Raw genomic sequence first — 15091 nt, 5'->3', positions numbered from 1 at the left:
GAACATGGTGATAAGGTCTCCCCTAAGCTTTCTTTTCTCAAGGCTGAGCAAGCCCAGTTCTCTCAGCCTTTCCTCATGTGGCAGCTTCCCAATCCTTTGATCACCTCTGTGGCCCTTCTCTGGACCCTCTCCAGTCTGTCCATATCTTTTTTGTATAGTGGGGACCAGAACCGAACACAGTATCCCAGGTGTGCCCTGACAAATGCTGAGTAGAGCAGGATAATGACTTCTTTGTTTAAGATGAATACTTGTCTTCAGCAGTTGAGGAGGAGCCTGGTAATACCAGACAGCAGTGTGCTGAGAAATTGGTGGCTTTCCTCTAGGTTTTAGGAAGGGGAAAATCTCCAAAGAAATGGTGAGCTCTTGTGTCAGGGAAAGCAAAATATGTCTTAATTTTTCCCCACTTCTTTGTGAACTGGGGTCCCTATCTTGGGGTGCAAACAGGCAGGCAGTTTGGCCATGCTGGACTCTGCAGCAGGAGCAGAGCATGGCTGCTTACTTGTCTTTTGGGGGTGTGTGAAGGGGTTTTGTTAGAAGGAGCTATGTTGTTGAATTAGTCAGGCCCAAAGGAATCTCAAGGCCACTTCGAGAAGCTGAGAACAGAATCTGCTGTGAGAAAGAGGGGCGTTTCTTCATTAACAGGGCCTCAGCATGGCGTGAGTCGTCGGACCTATCATCAGTGGGGCTCCAGCGTGTGGACTGCCCATGATACTCATTTAGCGAATCCATGCTTGGAGCGTGGATTCGTGTTTAGAGAATAGTTGCGTATATAAGGAGACATCTGTCTGTAATAAATGGCTTTGGCGTGATTCACATTGAATCGGAGTGCTGAGTCCTTTATCGTTCCAACAAATGGTGACCCCGACGTGATACTCCGAACGGCGTCTCACTAAGGTCGGGGAAAAGCCTGGAGCGGCCCAGCCGGAGGCGGCTCAGCTGGACTGAGAGCCGGGCGGAGACGTACGGACGTTCCGCGGATAAATTTTGTTGAAGAAGGCCCCGGGAAAGGTGAGCGGCTGGGAGCAGGAGGAGGGAAGAGTGAAGTTATGGGGCAGAATATATCCTCTGAGGAAAAAGCTATAGTTAAGATCCTCCTGCATATTCTCTCTATGAGAGGACTTAAATATGAAGAAAGTAACATACGTAGACTGTTGGTTTGTTGTAGAACTAACGGCTACCCGACAGAAGCTGAGAAAGCTTTTAAAATTGAACTTTGGGACGATATAGGGCAGAAATTATGGGATAAGGTTAGCGACGGAGATGAAGAAGCTAAATCATTAGCGACTACATGGAAGCTTATAATTTCCACCTTAAAAGAATTTAAGGCTGAGCGGGCTGCGGTTACTGGAATTTTTGCAGCGTTACAGCCTGATAAGAACTCTAAAAATAACTGTGAAGCTTACCCAGTTCATGTTTTCGATACCCTCCTTACTCCATCCCCTGTTGTGCCTTTGGCACCCCCAATGATACAACAGTCTGGGGCGGAGGGAGGAAAATTACCGAGTGGATGGCCTCCTGTACCATCACACGACCCTGGAGAGACCAAGAAGTCCAAAGAACTGGAGTCAGATAATTTGTCAAAAGGACTGGTGAAAGTTGAGAATGCTAAAGTCGTAAATAAGTGTAATATCAATTCTTTTACTGATTTGTGTCCGCCTTCACCGCTTTCTATCCTTCTAACTCCTACAAGAGAACAGAAGGAGCCGCCGGATAAGAACTGGGCAAAAGAACTGTGTGAAAGATCAGATCAGCTATTAGCGAGTGAATCCAACAGTCAGCAATATCAAGCTATGAGAGAGGTGCCTGAAACCAACAAAGCAGACAAATCATTTGCAACTGTTAATCAGGGTCCCAATGAGAATTACATGCAATTTATTGACCACCTTCAAGAGACCATCAATAAGCAGATTGAAAACTTAGAAGTTAAGGAAGCACTGGTGTTGAAATTAGCAGTAGAAAATGCTAATGTTTGCTATCAGCATGTTATTTGCGAGTTTTACAGTACATATTATGTGTTCCTGTGTACCGTCTCTCTGAAAATCAAGCAGCTTGTCAGGAATGTGAGTTAATTGTTTCACTAGTTGTTTTTAAGTGCGCCATAAAACCTTCTGCCTGCTCTTCCCACTCAGGCTGCAAGTAGCCCTGTGCTTCCCCCCCGCCTCCCCCCCCCCCCCCCCCCAAGGTTTTTACTTGCAAGATGGGGTCAGGAATGATTGTTTTCAGTTGTGTTCCTAAAAAATTGGTATTGGGAGGTGTTTTAAAACATAGAAAAGCACTCGGACAAGAAATCATTAAATCTTTTCAGACAGTTTTTTTTACAGGTGGGGCGATTTCAACTTCAACAAGCTGAGAGAGACTTAACACACAGGTCAGAAAACTTGTTAAAGTCTGCAAGATGCTTTCCTTATTAACCTGTTTTCTTTGTGGGTATCTGTTTAAGCATGTTGCAATTTTGGTAGGTCTTTGTTATATGGTACGATATGTTCACAGTCTGTTAAATCATGAGATTCCGTTGATTCAAAATGTGCATTTTGTGATAATATAGAAGAACATGAGTAATTTAGTTCTTTACTGCATGAATGTGATGTTTATCCCTGTTTCTCTATTAGGATGGGATGTGTTAGGACAACTAGGAGCAACTCTGGTGACAAAACAACAGCATTTCTAGAAGCGGCCATTGATGATGGGCGACCAGTACTTAAATTACAGTGGAAAAATGATGATCCAGTATGGGTAAATCAATGGCCGCTCAGTAAAGAAAAACTCGCCCATGTCGAAGAGCTAGTACAGGAACAGCTCGAAAAAGGGCATTTAGAGCCGTCTACAAGTCCCTGGAATACTCCTGTGTTTACTATTCAGAAAAAATCAAAGAAATGGAGGTTGTTACAGGATCTTCGAAAAATTAATGATACCATGGAAGACATGGGAGCATTACAGCCGGGATTACCATCCCCTGTCATGATTCCAGAAAATTGGCAGATCTTAATAATTGACTTGAAAGATTGTTTTTCACCATTGCTTTGCATCCTGATGACTGTAAACGTTTTGCATTTTCCATAAATTCTGTAAATAAGGCTGAACCTGCGAAAAGGTATCAATGGGTAGTTTTGCCACAGGGAATGAAAAATTCCCCAACTATGTGTCAAATTTATGTAGCTTGGGCCTTGCAATCAATCAGAAAATCTCATCCTGAATTAGTGATTTACCACTACATGGATGACATATTAATAGCTGGGGAAACTTTTTCGACTGATTTGTTGATAAATGAAGTATCTGATACCTTGCAGCATAGAGGATTGCAAATTGCTCCAGAAAAGGTACAAATTCAACCAGCGTGGAAATATCTTGGTTGGGAAATTTCTCAGTCCACAGTGAAACCTCAGAAAATAGTATGTCGGCCTGTCATTCAATCCTTAAATGATGTGCAGAAACTAGTGGGTGATCTGAATTGGGTCCGGAGCATTTGTGGGATCACTAATGAGGATTTAGCTCCAATTGTAAAACTGCTAAAAGGGGATAGTGACATTAGCTCTCCTAGAATGCTTACTGCTGAGGCGGAAGCTGCTCTGAAAAAGATTATGTCCAAACTTGTAAAAGCTTTCAGCCATAGGTGGAACCCAGATTATGTAATCGGACTACTAATTGTAAACAATACTAACTATCCTTTTGCTCTCATAATGCAATGGACAACTGGTAAGGAGCCGTTAAAGATCTTAGAGTGGGTGTTTTTGCATTTTCGACTCAAACGAACCATTACAACCAGGGTTGAGGTCTTTGCTCAGCTTATAATGAAAGGTAGGCAGAGAATAGTCGAAATTTCAGGGGCTGAGCCTGCATATATCATTGTTCCCCTCGTTTCAGAATATTTACAGTGGGCTTTGCAGAACTCCTTACCTTTTCAGATTGCGTTATTAGATTCTCAAGCTTTAATTAAGACATTTTCCCCTCCACACAAGTTAATGTCAGTTTTGAATATGGGATCAATGAAGGAGGGTCCCCCTCTTCTCTCAGAATTTCCTGTTAAAGGACCCACAGTGTTCACTGACGCAGGGGGTAAAATGCAGAAAGCAGCAATTACATGGAAAACAGATGGAAAACGGCACGATGTGATACTAACTGACCTGAAAGGATCGACTCAGCATTTGGAACTCAGGGCTGCAATAGAAGTGTTTATCAGATTTGCTCATAGCCCAGTGAATATTGTTTGTGATTCTTTGTATGTGGTAGGTGTGGTAGCTCGCATTGAAAGATCATTGCTCAAAGAGGTTCAGGATGCACAACTGATGTCTTTGTTCAAGCAACTATGGTTGTTGGTCGAAGAGAGACAACACCGATACTTCATAACACATATCCGTAGTCATCTGACAATTCAAGGCGATTTAGCTGAAGGAAACCGCCGAGCTGATTTTCTTGTATCTCCTGCCTGGGTTCCACCTCCAGTAGATAGGTTTGGGCAAGCAGTATGCTCTCATAGTTTCCTCCATCAGTCTGCTCAGGTCTTACAGCGGCAATTTTCATTGTCAGAAAGTGAAGCCCGAGGTATTGTTAAAAGTTGTGCAGATTGTCAGCCCATCTCAGTAGGGTTGGGTGCAGGAGTCAATCCAAGAGGATTAGGAGCCTTGGAATTGTGGCAAATGGACGTCACACATGTCCCTGAATTTGGCAGGCTGAAGTATGTGCATATGTCTATTGATACATATTCTTTCGCCATATGGGCCACTGCTCAGACTGGTGAAACTAGTTCACATGTGCAACGACATTTACGTTCTGCTTTTGCAGCTTTGGGAGTTCCTGCACAGGTCAAGACAGACAACGCACCTGGTTATATCGCCAAAGCTACTGCCACCTTTTTTCAGTTGTGGGGTGTTAAGCACATTACAGGGATACCAAATTCTCCTACTGGTCAGGCCTTGGTAGAAAGGATGAATCGAACTCTCAAGCATCAGCTTGACAAACAAAAAGGGGGAACTGACTGTACTACTCCACATGACAGACTAAGCAAAGCATTATATGTCTTGAACTTTTTACGCCTTCCGCAAGGGTTCAACATTCCACCTATGATTTGTCATGGAACAAGCTTAAAAGGACACTTGACAGACCTTAGAGAAAATCAGTGTCAGGTCAAAATACGCAATGGAGTTACTGGTGAATGGGAGGGTCCTTTCCAATTAGTAACTTGGGGAAAGGGTTATGCTTGTGTCATTACAGACCAAGGATCAAAATGGATTCCTGCGAAATGGATCAAGCCATGGCTGAATAAAGACAACAAAGATTCGACAGATGCAGAAGGACAGGAGGGAGATAAGTTGTGAGAATTGTCTCAAATGTAAACCATGAATTCTTATTCAGTGTTATAGATGCTCTTAGACCCAGTGGTCTAAAAGCTTATTAGTAAACAGATAAGGTACCTTCCATAGAGAATGCTAATTTGAACAGATGGTAAGAGTTCCAAAAGGGTGATATTACAATTAGATAATCTATGCATAGATAAGGCAAAAGTATAAGATATTTCTACCATGGTAACCTAATTTAGCAACTGGTAAGGTTTTAAAAGAGATATTAAGATTAAGCTATAGATCTTTTAAATAGGTTAATATAAGTTTTAAGATATTAATTCAATAATTAGCATATGAATAGGTTAATATAAGTTTTAAGATATTAAGTCAATAATTAGCATATGCTGATGGTATTAAGTACGTTACTCTATAAACTGCGCAGTTATAGATCTTTTAAGAATTTAAGAGAATATATTGTATTAAGTTGTCTGACTATTCTAAAATAGTGCGTTGGTAAGGTTGTCATAAGTAGAATTAAGGTTTTATATATGATATGAAGGTTTGAGTATAAGCAGATAGTTGTTTAATCTTATTAAGTAAGGTTTAGCTACATTATATGTAATTGTAATTATGTTGTTAATCACGTGTCCTATGTTGCAGTGTATTTCAAAGACGATTCAGCATGCTGTTTAAGGGGCCTGACTAGTTCAAGAACAAAAAGGGGGAATTGTGAAGGGGTTTTGTTAGAAGGAGCTATGTTGTTGAATTAGTCAGGCCCAAAGGAATCTCAAGGCCACTTCGAGAAGCTGAGAACAGAATCTGCTGTGAGAAAGAGGGGCGTTTCTTCATTAACAGGGCCTCAGCATGGCGTGAGTCGTCGGACCTATCATCAGTGGGGCTCCAGCGTGTGGACTGCCCATGATACTCATTTAGCGAATCCATGCTTGGAGCGTGGATTCGTGTTTAGAGAATAGTTGCGTATATAAGGAGACATCTGTCTGTAATAAATGGCTTTGGCGTGATTCACATTGAATCGGAGTGCTGAGTCCTTTATCGTTCCAACAGGGGTGAATGGTCCTGTTGAGTTCTGTGTGCTGGGCAGGCTTCTCCTACGAGACCTGTGAAAGGCACATCCATCCCACATGGCCAAGGTCCTCACACCATGTGTGCTATGCAGTCCTGAAGGTCAGATGGCCAGGCTTGTTGGCATGGTGTGTTTGACAGCACATCCTAAGCACTGGTAGGTCCACAGAAGCAAACGGGCATCAATCACGTTGTTATAGCAAGGTATGGGCCCCACAGTGCCTCCTGTGACACGAATGCCTTTCGTGCCGACACTCAGTAACCCCAGCTCAGATGTCTCCAGTGCATCTGTGATGACAACACGATCCTAGATTAGTACCATCACTTCTGGTTTTGCTCTCCCAGGGTGTTTCTCCACTCTGCCCCTGGCAGGTGGGTATCAGGACCTGGGGACACACCGGTGTTGGTGTCCTGTCCTCCCAGCCTTCCTCCACCCCAGCATGGCACACTTTGAGGGTGCTGAGAGGCCAAGCATCTTTGCACAGTGTTTTGGGTGGCACAGCTGGAAGCCAGGCAGCAATGTGAGCGATGAAGGGGCAGCAAGGATGTCATCTCTGCCTGCTTCTCAGGGCAGGGCCCTCCAGCGGCTGAGCACTCCCAGCTCGCTGTGTGTTGCTGGGGAGATTGGCTGTGGCAGAAAGATGGTGACCATTCTCCTCTCCTGTGGAGCAGAGTGTGGTAAGGGCGATGGGTTCCCTCCTCGCCGCCCTGCTGCGAGACGTGTGGATGTCCTTCTCCACAGCACGGCGTTCCTTATTCATTGCCATCTTCTTACCTCCACACCTGTTTGATTACATATTCAGTTTGAAAATACTGTCCTTTTTGTCCCCTTTTACACCATCTGTTGACACAAACCCGTGTGTGTGTCTGAGTAAGATCCAGCTGGCACACGCAGGAGGTGAATGCATTTACATCTCCCGAAATTGCTGATTCAGGGAGAGAAGGTAGGTGGGGGCTTGGGGGGGGTGGGACAACGAGACCCAGGACTCAAAAGACCCACACCCCAATAGCACCGCAGCTGAGAAGCCTATCATTGCCCTCGGTGATAGTGCCAGGCGTTATCAATGCACAGCCATCCTTTCACCCCCGCCTGCCCTCCCCACAGCCCGACGTGCCTGTTGTAATCGGGGGAACAATGGCAGAGGCAGAGTGCCCGGCACAAAGACAACAGCTGCACTCCCGGGTCAGGCTTTGCAGCCTCCCCACACAATGGCGATGTGTAACCCCATCCCACCGCCCGCCTCGGAATAATTTATTTATAGATGCAATATCTCTTTCTCTGGCCTATTTAAGAATGTCTTTTCATAAATGCATGGAAATTGAAATCATTTTCTGCTTTTTCCCCCAAAGATTAAGATATCTGCTCTGTACAGATAAATAGCGTCATTTTGGAAGGGAAGAGGGAGAAAAGCCATTGGAATATACGTAATAAGAGATGGGGAGAAGTTGATTCACTGTGATGAGTGCATTTGTTTTTGTTGTTTTTTTTTTTTTTTTTTTAATTAAATATATTTCATTATTGGTGTCTTTGTAATAACAGGCACGTTTTTAAAAAAGGAAAGAAATATTGAAGTAGGGAAAAAAAAGCCCTCTTAGGCAATGAATGCCAGCCTCTCCTCTGCCAGAGATGACTGGTTGCCTCTTTGGTAATAAAACCTCTTTCATGCGAACAAACTGTAAGCATGAGCATCTGCTCAGCATGGAGAATTTTCTACTATCCAGGAGACTGTGAGTCATCTCTCACATGAAAATATGGTCAGTTCAGCCCACTGCTTACTTTCCTAAATACAGTGTGTGCAGCTTATATATTGTGTAAATGTGTGCTTTAACACAAGATCAGAAATGAGGATGATCACCTAGATCCCTAAAAAGAACCAAAATCAGTAAAATTATTTATTCTGATAGCTTCTTAATGCCGTTAGTTTCAATACTCCCATCATATTTTTTAAGAGCAGCTCTTTAATAAAAAATTAGGTTTTCCTATACTTTCAGTACAACTAGGTTTGATTTTCTTTATCTAAATCCTGTCTCTGAATGCAGACAACTAGCAGCTTAGTGACAACACTTTCCTGTGCTAACCCAGTTGGTTTAGTGGTTGTGAAACCAGAGCCCTTCGCCCATGCACATTTTGTGTGCTTGTGAACGTCTGCATAAGGAAAGCATGATTTCCAAATAGGAAAAAGCCTTGTTGCTGCTAAACGGCATCCAAACACCTCCAACAGATTTAACAACCAACTGAAAGCTCCTGTATGCCCATGGGATGTGAAACACAATTTATCAGTCACTCTGTTATAAAAAGGATTTTTTTCTTTTTTCAGTTAACAAACACCATATATAACATTATCAGCGGTTCCGTATAAATGCACGGCTTCTTTATATTGTCCTCTCTTCCATCTCCTGCAGTCCACAGGAAAAGCCTCATGACTGGCAGCTGGTTGGCTGCCCTATTATCTGAGCCTGCGTCCAGTCTGGCTAATTACAGTCACTGATTACTAAACACTGAGCAGCACTGTCACCTGCCTTAGCCTGACAGGATTATACCATCTGTGCCAGTATGGAAAGCTGGTGAAAGGTCACAAAAAGGGGCAAATAGCCCTTAATGGGAAGTAAATGTATGTTTACAGACGTGACAGCTGACTGTCATTAGGGCATATATACATATTCACAGCTGAAGATACTTCCCAAGGAAAAATAAGGGGCATAGGAAGTGTGACTTTGTCAGACAGTTGTTTTTTTCTACCCCCAAAATAGGTGTCATTCACTGGGAAGAGACTAAATATGTTCCTGCCAGATACACTGGAGTAACATAAGACCAGACGTTTTCCCTCTTTACCTCCTCAGATCTTGTTGGCGCAGCAGCAGCCTAACTAAAATGTTTGTTAAAACTGATCTAATGAAACTGGTGCAAACCTTTGTGCAGGCAAGACTCTCTCCTTTAGAGAAACTGGTTGGATCTGTTCAGTTTGTGCTTGCAAAGGTACTGCAATTAACGCAACTAGGTAATTGAGGACCAGGCCTGTTCTCCAGAGCAGGCAGCAGTGCAGGACCCATAAGCTGAGGGTTTCCCCTCTCCAGCACCCTGCTCCAGGGCAGGTCATGCCTCCTCTTACCTGCAGTAACACTGCTCCTTTCTATGCCTCTTCTCTCATCAACTCCTACGCGCTGATACCTGCCCTTTGCTCCACCCAAGCCTCTCTTATGCTGCTATTCCTCCCCTGCATTCTAGCAGAAGTCTCCTCCTCTCTTTTCCCAAGTGCATGTAGCAGGGCAGCCCTTTCATGGAAAACATTGTGTTTCCCTTGTTTGCTTTATGTCCTTGTGTATTTAAGTTTTGATTCTCCAAAGGGAATTTTGCAACTTTTTCTATGTATCTGGGCTGAGCCCTTCTGAGGTCAGAGAGGCGTAGCATTTATTCACTCCATCTTGTTGGATCATCTCATCTCAAATCTGATACATCCTACACCTTGGAGGGTTATCTAAGTTATCGTGAAATCACCATAATTTGTTGGCTTGGAAAGTTCCCATTGCTTACAACAGACTCTGTGTAATTTTGTAGGCAGTATACACCCAAGAATATCCACAGAGTGGCCTAACTTGGTGTCTAATCCTGGGCCCCCTGGCATGACTTAGGACACTCATGCACTCCCCTGCCCAGTTGCTGCCCCATGTGTGGATTTTTCAAAACCTCTAAGACATAAGCTTGGGTATACAACTTTCATTGACAATTAAGAAGGCTTGAGCTGTCACCTCAGGAGCTGGCATGACACTCGATTCTCCTGGGAGGAGACCTGCATCTTCCTGGTCGTGTGGAAGACTACAGATGTCACCATGACATTGCCAAGGTCTTCTGCCATGGGTACCTGAGTGTATTTGTTGCTAATCAAATTTCATTGCAACTGTCAGTCTGTGCTCTATTAAAGTTATTAGACTGAAAGAAACTCAAAGCAAGGAAAACTGTCTGGCACAAGTATTCTGCAAGACAGTAAGGGTAAGAAGCTGCCATGGTGCCTCCTCTTTTCTTTCTCTTCTCTTCTCTTCTCTTCTCTTCTCTTCTCTTCTCTTCTCTTCTCTTCTCTTCTCTTCTCTTCTCTTCTCTTCTCTTCTCTTCTCTTCTCTTCTCTTCTCTTCTCTTCTCTTCTCTTCTCTTCTCTTCTCTTCTCTTCTCTTCTCTTCTCTTCTCTTCTCCTCTCCTCTCCTCTCCTCTCCTCTCCTCTCCTCTCCTCTCCTCTCCTCTCCTCTCCTCTCCTCTCCTCTCCTCTCCTCTCCTCTCCTCTCCTCTCCTCTCCTCTCCTCTCCTCTCCTCTCCTCTCCTCTCCTCTCCTCTCCTCTCCTCTCCTCTCCTCTCCTCTCCTCTCCTCTCCTCTCCTCTCCTCTCCTCTCCTCTCTCCAGTATGTCTGGAGATGCCTGTCCAAGAGCATGGTGACACAGTCAGGCGTGGTCACAGGTTTGTCTGTCTACTTTCTTCATCCACAGAGTGGAGACCACCACCATTTGCTAGGGCCACTCAACCAGACTTAGATTGTTGTCTAGTGGTAGTGGTGGCTTCTGCGTAGGTCCCCAAACCACGTTCCCCTCTGCATGGTTCTGCCATTGACCCCTGTGTAGGGAGCATCCTCTTTCTTACCGCATTCTGGCTGAAATATGCAGAATTTTCAGCTGGAAAAGCAAGCAGTCTGTGCAACAAGGGGATGATTTATTTCAGCTATGTCATGGTGTCACACACTCACTGCCTTGCTTTTATTCTCCTTCCTTGGATTTCTTGTCTAAACTTTCTCTTTTGCTGTCAAATGTGTATTATATTTCCCCAGTTGCATTCAATTTGTCTGGTCATTATTTACCAGGTATTTTAGTATGTGAATGTAAGATACATGTTTTACTGAAAAAAGATGACTATAAATTGCTTTGCATACATCAAATCACAGTTTAAAGAACAACACATGAATCCCCAAAAGGTGTGTATATAAGTCATAGCTGAAGCAGTCTTGCTTTCAATGATGAGTGTAATCTTCTCAGAACTGAAAATGTAATTTATTTCATGTCAAATGGGTGACCAGCATTTGTCAGCCACTGAGTACAGGAATTTTTCAAAAGATACGAAATCAAAGTGTCTAATATTCTGAGTTCTCATACCTGACCTATATGCTTTCTTAACAGTTGCTCTGGGTTGTTTTTTGTTTGGTTGGTTGGTTGTTGTTGTTGTTTGATTGATTGGTTGTCTTTTTCTTGAGGGGGTGGGGTTTTTTTGTTTTGTTTTGGTTTTGTTTTTCTGTTTGGTACTTTAAAATTGATCTTGGGAGCAACCATGTTCAAAAAGCTTCTTCATATACACATGTCTACATATATACATTCACTAGTCTGCCAGTGAAGTGGTATGGGCAGCATCTCCATCACAGGTCATGGCTGGGTACTGGAGCAGAGGTTCGTGGTGATGATCTGGAGGACTGGGAGGAGAGAAACAAGGTGAATTTCAGTGGTACAGAGCACAGGTATTTTTTTAAACCACAGCTGAGAATTTCTACTGGAAACTGAAAAGGAGCAAAATTGGGTTGTGCTGATAGACTGCAGTCATAGGGGTGCTACTGATGTGATGTAGCTGTGCAAATCAGAGGCTGGTTCTAAGACACACAATTTCCAGGACAGACGGAGAAGCATTTGTAACTCCTTTATTTCCAACCAGCTACCATGTCACCACTTGAGCCTCCTCTGGGTGAAGGCACACAGGGCTGGTGCTGCCTACCAGCCGTGCTCAGGGCAGATACGTGCAAGCTGGAGCAGGTGTGGAAAGCAGTAAGCAGGGGACCTGGCAGCTTAATTTGAGAGAGAGCTTAGGGAGTGTAGCTCATTTAGCTCCTCAAGACAAATGCCGAGAGAGAAAAAAAATGTGATTGCTCTCTCTAAATTTATCAGTGGAGGCAAATGCCAGAGAGGCAGAGGAACTATTTAAGGTGAAGGACAATGTTGGCATAAGAACAAATGAGTGTAATCTGGCTATGAATAAATTTAGGCTGAAAATTAGAAAATGGTTTCTAACTAGCAGAGGAGTGAGTTCTCAGCTTTTTAATAGGTACTCAAGAAACCCAATTCCTATTCAGTCCAATTTGATAAGATTATTAAAAAGCTGCCTGTGATAGGAGGGGACTAGTCTACAGCTTAGGTCTTTGTCCCTGAGCACTGATGGATGCAGGTTGACTCAATGGGAATCCTGCCTCGAATATGCATTTTATGAATATTTTTCATTATATGAAGAAGTTTCAAAAGTTAGGACACAAATCATCAAGAGGGTGCCCCAAATTTTTGATTCTTTGGACTTCAAATGTCTCTTTCTGCTTCTTCTATGCACCTGTAAAATACAGAGGATAATTCCATCCTTTCTCCCCATTTAATCACACTGGGGTATTGTGAAAAGACCCTCACTGCAGTATTATGAAAATATAATATTTACTGTTTGTGTAGCACTCAGGAGTGCTGCGAGGATGAGTACCAGAGGAAAAAAGCTGTGCTGAAATTAATAATTTTGGCTGAACAGTGAGGCTTGAATTACATGTAGTAAATCATGCCTAGGGCAACACACTGAGTGAGAAGAAAATAAAATATTGAATAGTTGCTCATTAAGTGAACACCATCTATTCCGTGAACTGAATGAGGCAGGGTCCCACAGAAAATACGGTGTGTGATTTTGTAATTGAAGATTAGAAGAGGGCTGACTTAAGGTTGTACGAGCCTTTTCTTATGCCTTTCCAGCATCAAGGATCTAGGATTTAAATAGATTATTTATGTGCCGCTGACCAATTAGCTGTCTACATCTGCACGCAGCCCAGCTCGCACCCCATTTACAACAGGGGGGACTTTGTTTGTGCATGGTGTGGAGGTGGTTGTCAGACTGCACAGGTTCTAGCACGATCTTTCTGCCAGAAGATGGGAGGGACTGCCTGGGCATACTTGAATAACCACCCGTCCTCCTCTCTCAGCAGCCTGGGTGCAGGGAGATGCTCCCAAGCATGCCGTGTGAATAACCCCCACAATGCTCTGCCCTTGGCACAAGCAGATGGAGAAGAATGGGAGGGTTGCACCGGCTCACCCACAATCAGCCTCTGAGAGCTGGGCAGAGAATAGTGTTCTGTCTTGCAGAGAAACTGGAAATTTATTTCATCCCAGCTTGGGACTAGCTCCACCTCTAGAAATTCTCTATAAATGCAAGTTGGAGGAGTGATTAAAATGTTGACTGTTGAGCCAAGAAGCTTGGTCGGCCTGGATGAACTACCTGCCCTGTGAATTTGGAGGTGTAGGTGGCTGTGGGTGTGAAGTTGAGGCTTTAGGTGTGAAGCTGAGGCTTTGGGTGCCATGTCAGGACGAGCACACAGGCCGCCAAGGAGGAGCGGGTATGGTCCCAGGAATCCCTGCCCGTTTCAAACCTTGTGCTTTTCTTGAAAACAAGAGCTTGGAACAAAACTGAAGACGTCAGCAAGGCAACAAGTATTTTGTCAATATTTTTCAAACTAGTTGCAGGACTATGGGCTATATGCTGTAGCAGGTGTGAACAGAGATGCATGGTCAATGCGAATTATGACCATGCCGGGAAGAGCTGTGGCTGAACAGGTGCCCTGCGAGAGCTCACCCCTGGCCACATGAAAAACCTGATACCAATACCTGTAGCTTTGTTCTAGCTGGAGGGTTTGGTATGCCACCACCAAATGCTGAGAACAAAAAATCTTGCTATTTTTAAAATGGCTTTGATGCAGAGGACAAACTTCTAGCAGCTGACTTTTCCCTCAGCTGAAATCTTATTGCCAGAATGGGGATGCTCGGCTCTTTCTGAACACCCTGCGTTTTCAAAGTGGGCACTAACAAAGGAAGCAAAAGCCTTAGCCAGTTCTGAGAATCTTGACTCAAACTCTTCAAAAATTATCCAAGATGCATGTGTTTCTCAGCCTTGGGAAACAAGGATTATTTATAGGCTCACCCGGAATACTTGGCTGGATGTTTTTGTGTGAGTTGGTACAAAGGAGTCTGGTGTGACTGTACATACTATACAAAGGCAGACACACCCTGCATTTAAAAGATTCCTGTTTTTTTGTAGTCAATCAAATTTCCATGTTCGTTTGTTGTAGTATGTATATCTCTCATTACGTGCCGATGGCACATTCTTACTAACCAAAAATATTATCAAAAAACACAGAGCTATCTCTAGATCGAGACCTCGTTTTTGACAGCAGTGTTTACTATTGAATCACAAACCACAGAAAACAGTGATTTGCACAAGAACGACTAATGCATAAGAAGTGTGCTGAACACTACTTTGGCACAGGAAGAGGGAAGGAAGAAAAACATATTTATCTCAGTAGTGGTTAAACGATAGTGCAAACCAGTAATTATGTGTAAATTATGACCTTGCCCCCTTGCAGTCAGCTCCTCAGTAAACATGACTGCATTTAATTTCTATCCCCTCAGCAATAAACATCATTGTGTTCGCAGCAAGTTCAGTGCTTCTCCTCACATATTTTTTCAATGAAAATCTGTGCTTTTAGAGATCAAAACCTTAAATGAAATGCTGGGCTTTTTCAGATTTTGTGGATTTTCATTTAAATATAACACTGGTAGTAAAATATTAGCTTTATAAATTCTGCTATCTTCCTTTACACTTTTTATCACTAAAGGCATTACATACAAGGTTAAACTTTAGAGATGTTTTTAAGTATACATATTTTTAATTTTCCTTTGACATTCTGTAACA

General features: G+C 43.3%; 1 protein-coding gene across 2 annotated transcripts; it reads left to right on the top strand.

The window, feature by feature from the left end:
* Positions 1-1046: 1046 nt before the first annotated feature.
* On the top strand, positions 1047-5275 carry LOC139825440 (uncharacterized). 2 transcript variants are annotated; one of them, XM_071808583.1, is made up of 2 exons: positions 1047-2368; positions 5209-5275. In XM_071808583.1, exon 1 carries the CDS (start codon positions 1047-1049, stop codon positions 2067-2069), a length of 1023 nt encoding a protein of 340 aa, XP_071664684.1. In that variant the 3' UTR covers positions 2070-2368; positions 5209-5275. The 2 variants fall into 2 exon arrangements, with proteins under 2 accessions (XP_071664684.1, XP_071664683.1); XM_071808582.1 differs by lacking the exon at positions 5209-5275 and adding an exon at positions 4780-4864.
* The last annotated feature ends 9816 nt before the right edge of the window (positions 5276-15091 follow it).

Source organism: Patagioenas fasciata, chromosome 4 (assembly GCF_037038585.1).
Source record: "Patagioenas fasciata isolate bPatFas1 chromosome 4, bPatFas1.hap1, whole genome shotgun sequence".
NCBI classification, from domain to species: domain Eukaryota; kingdom Metazoa; phylum Chordata; class Aves; order Columbiformes; family Columbidae; genus Patagioenas; species Patagioenas fasciata.
Note: the sequence above shows the minus strand (reverse complement) of the source record. Positions and strands in the feature narration are given on the sequence as shown.

Excerpts from the sequence above, each read along its gene's own strand:
- LOC139825440 (XM_071808583.1), top strand. The coding sequence starts at position 1,047 with ATGGGGCAGAATATATCCTCTGAGGAAAAAGCTATAGTTAAGATCCTC.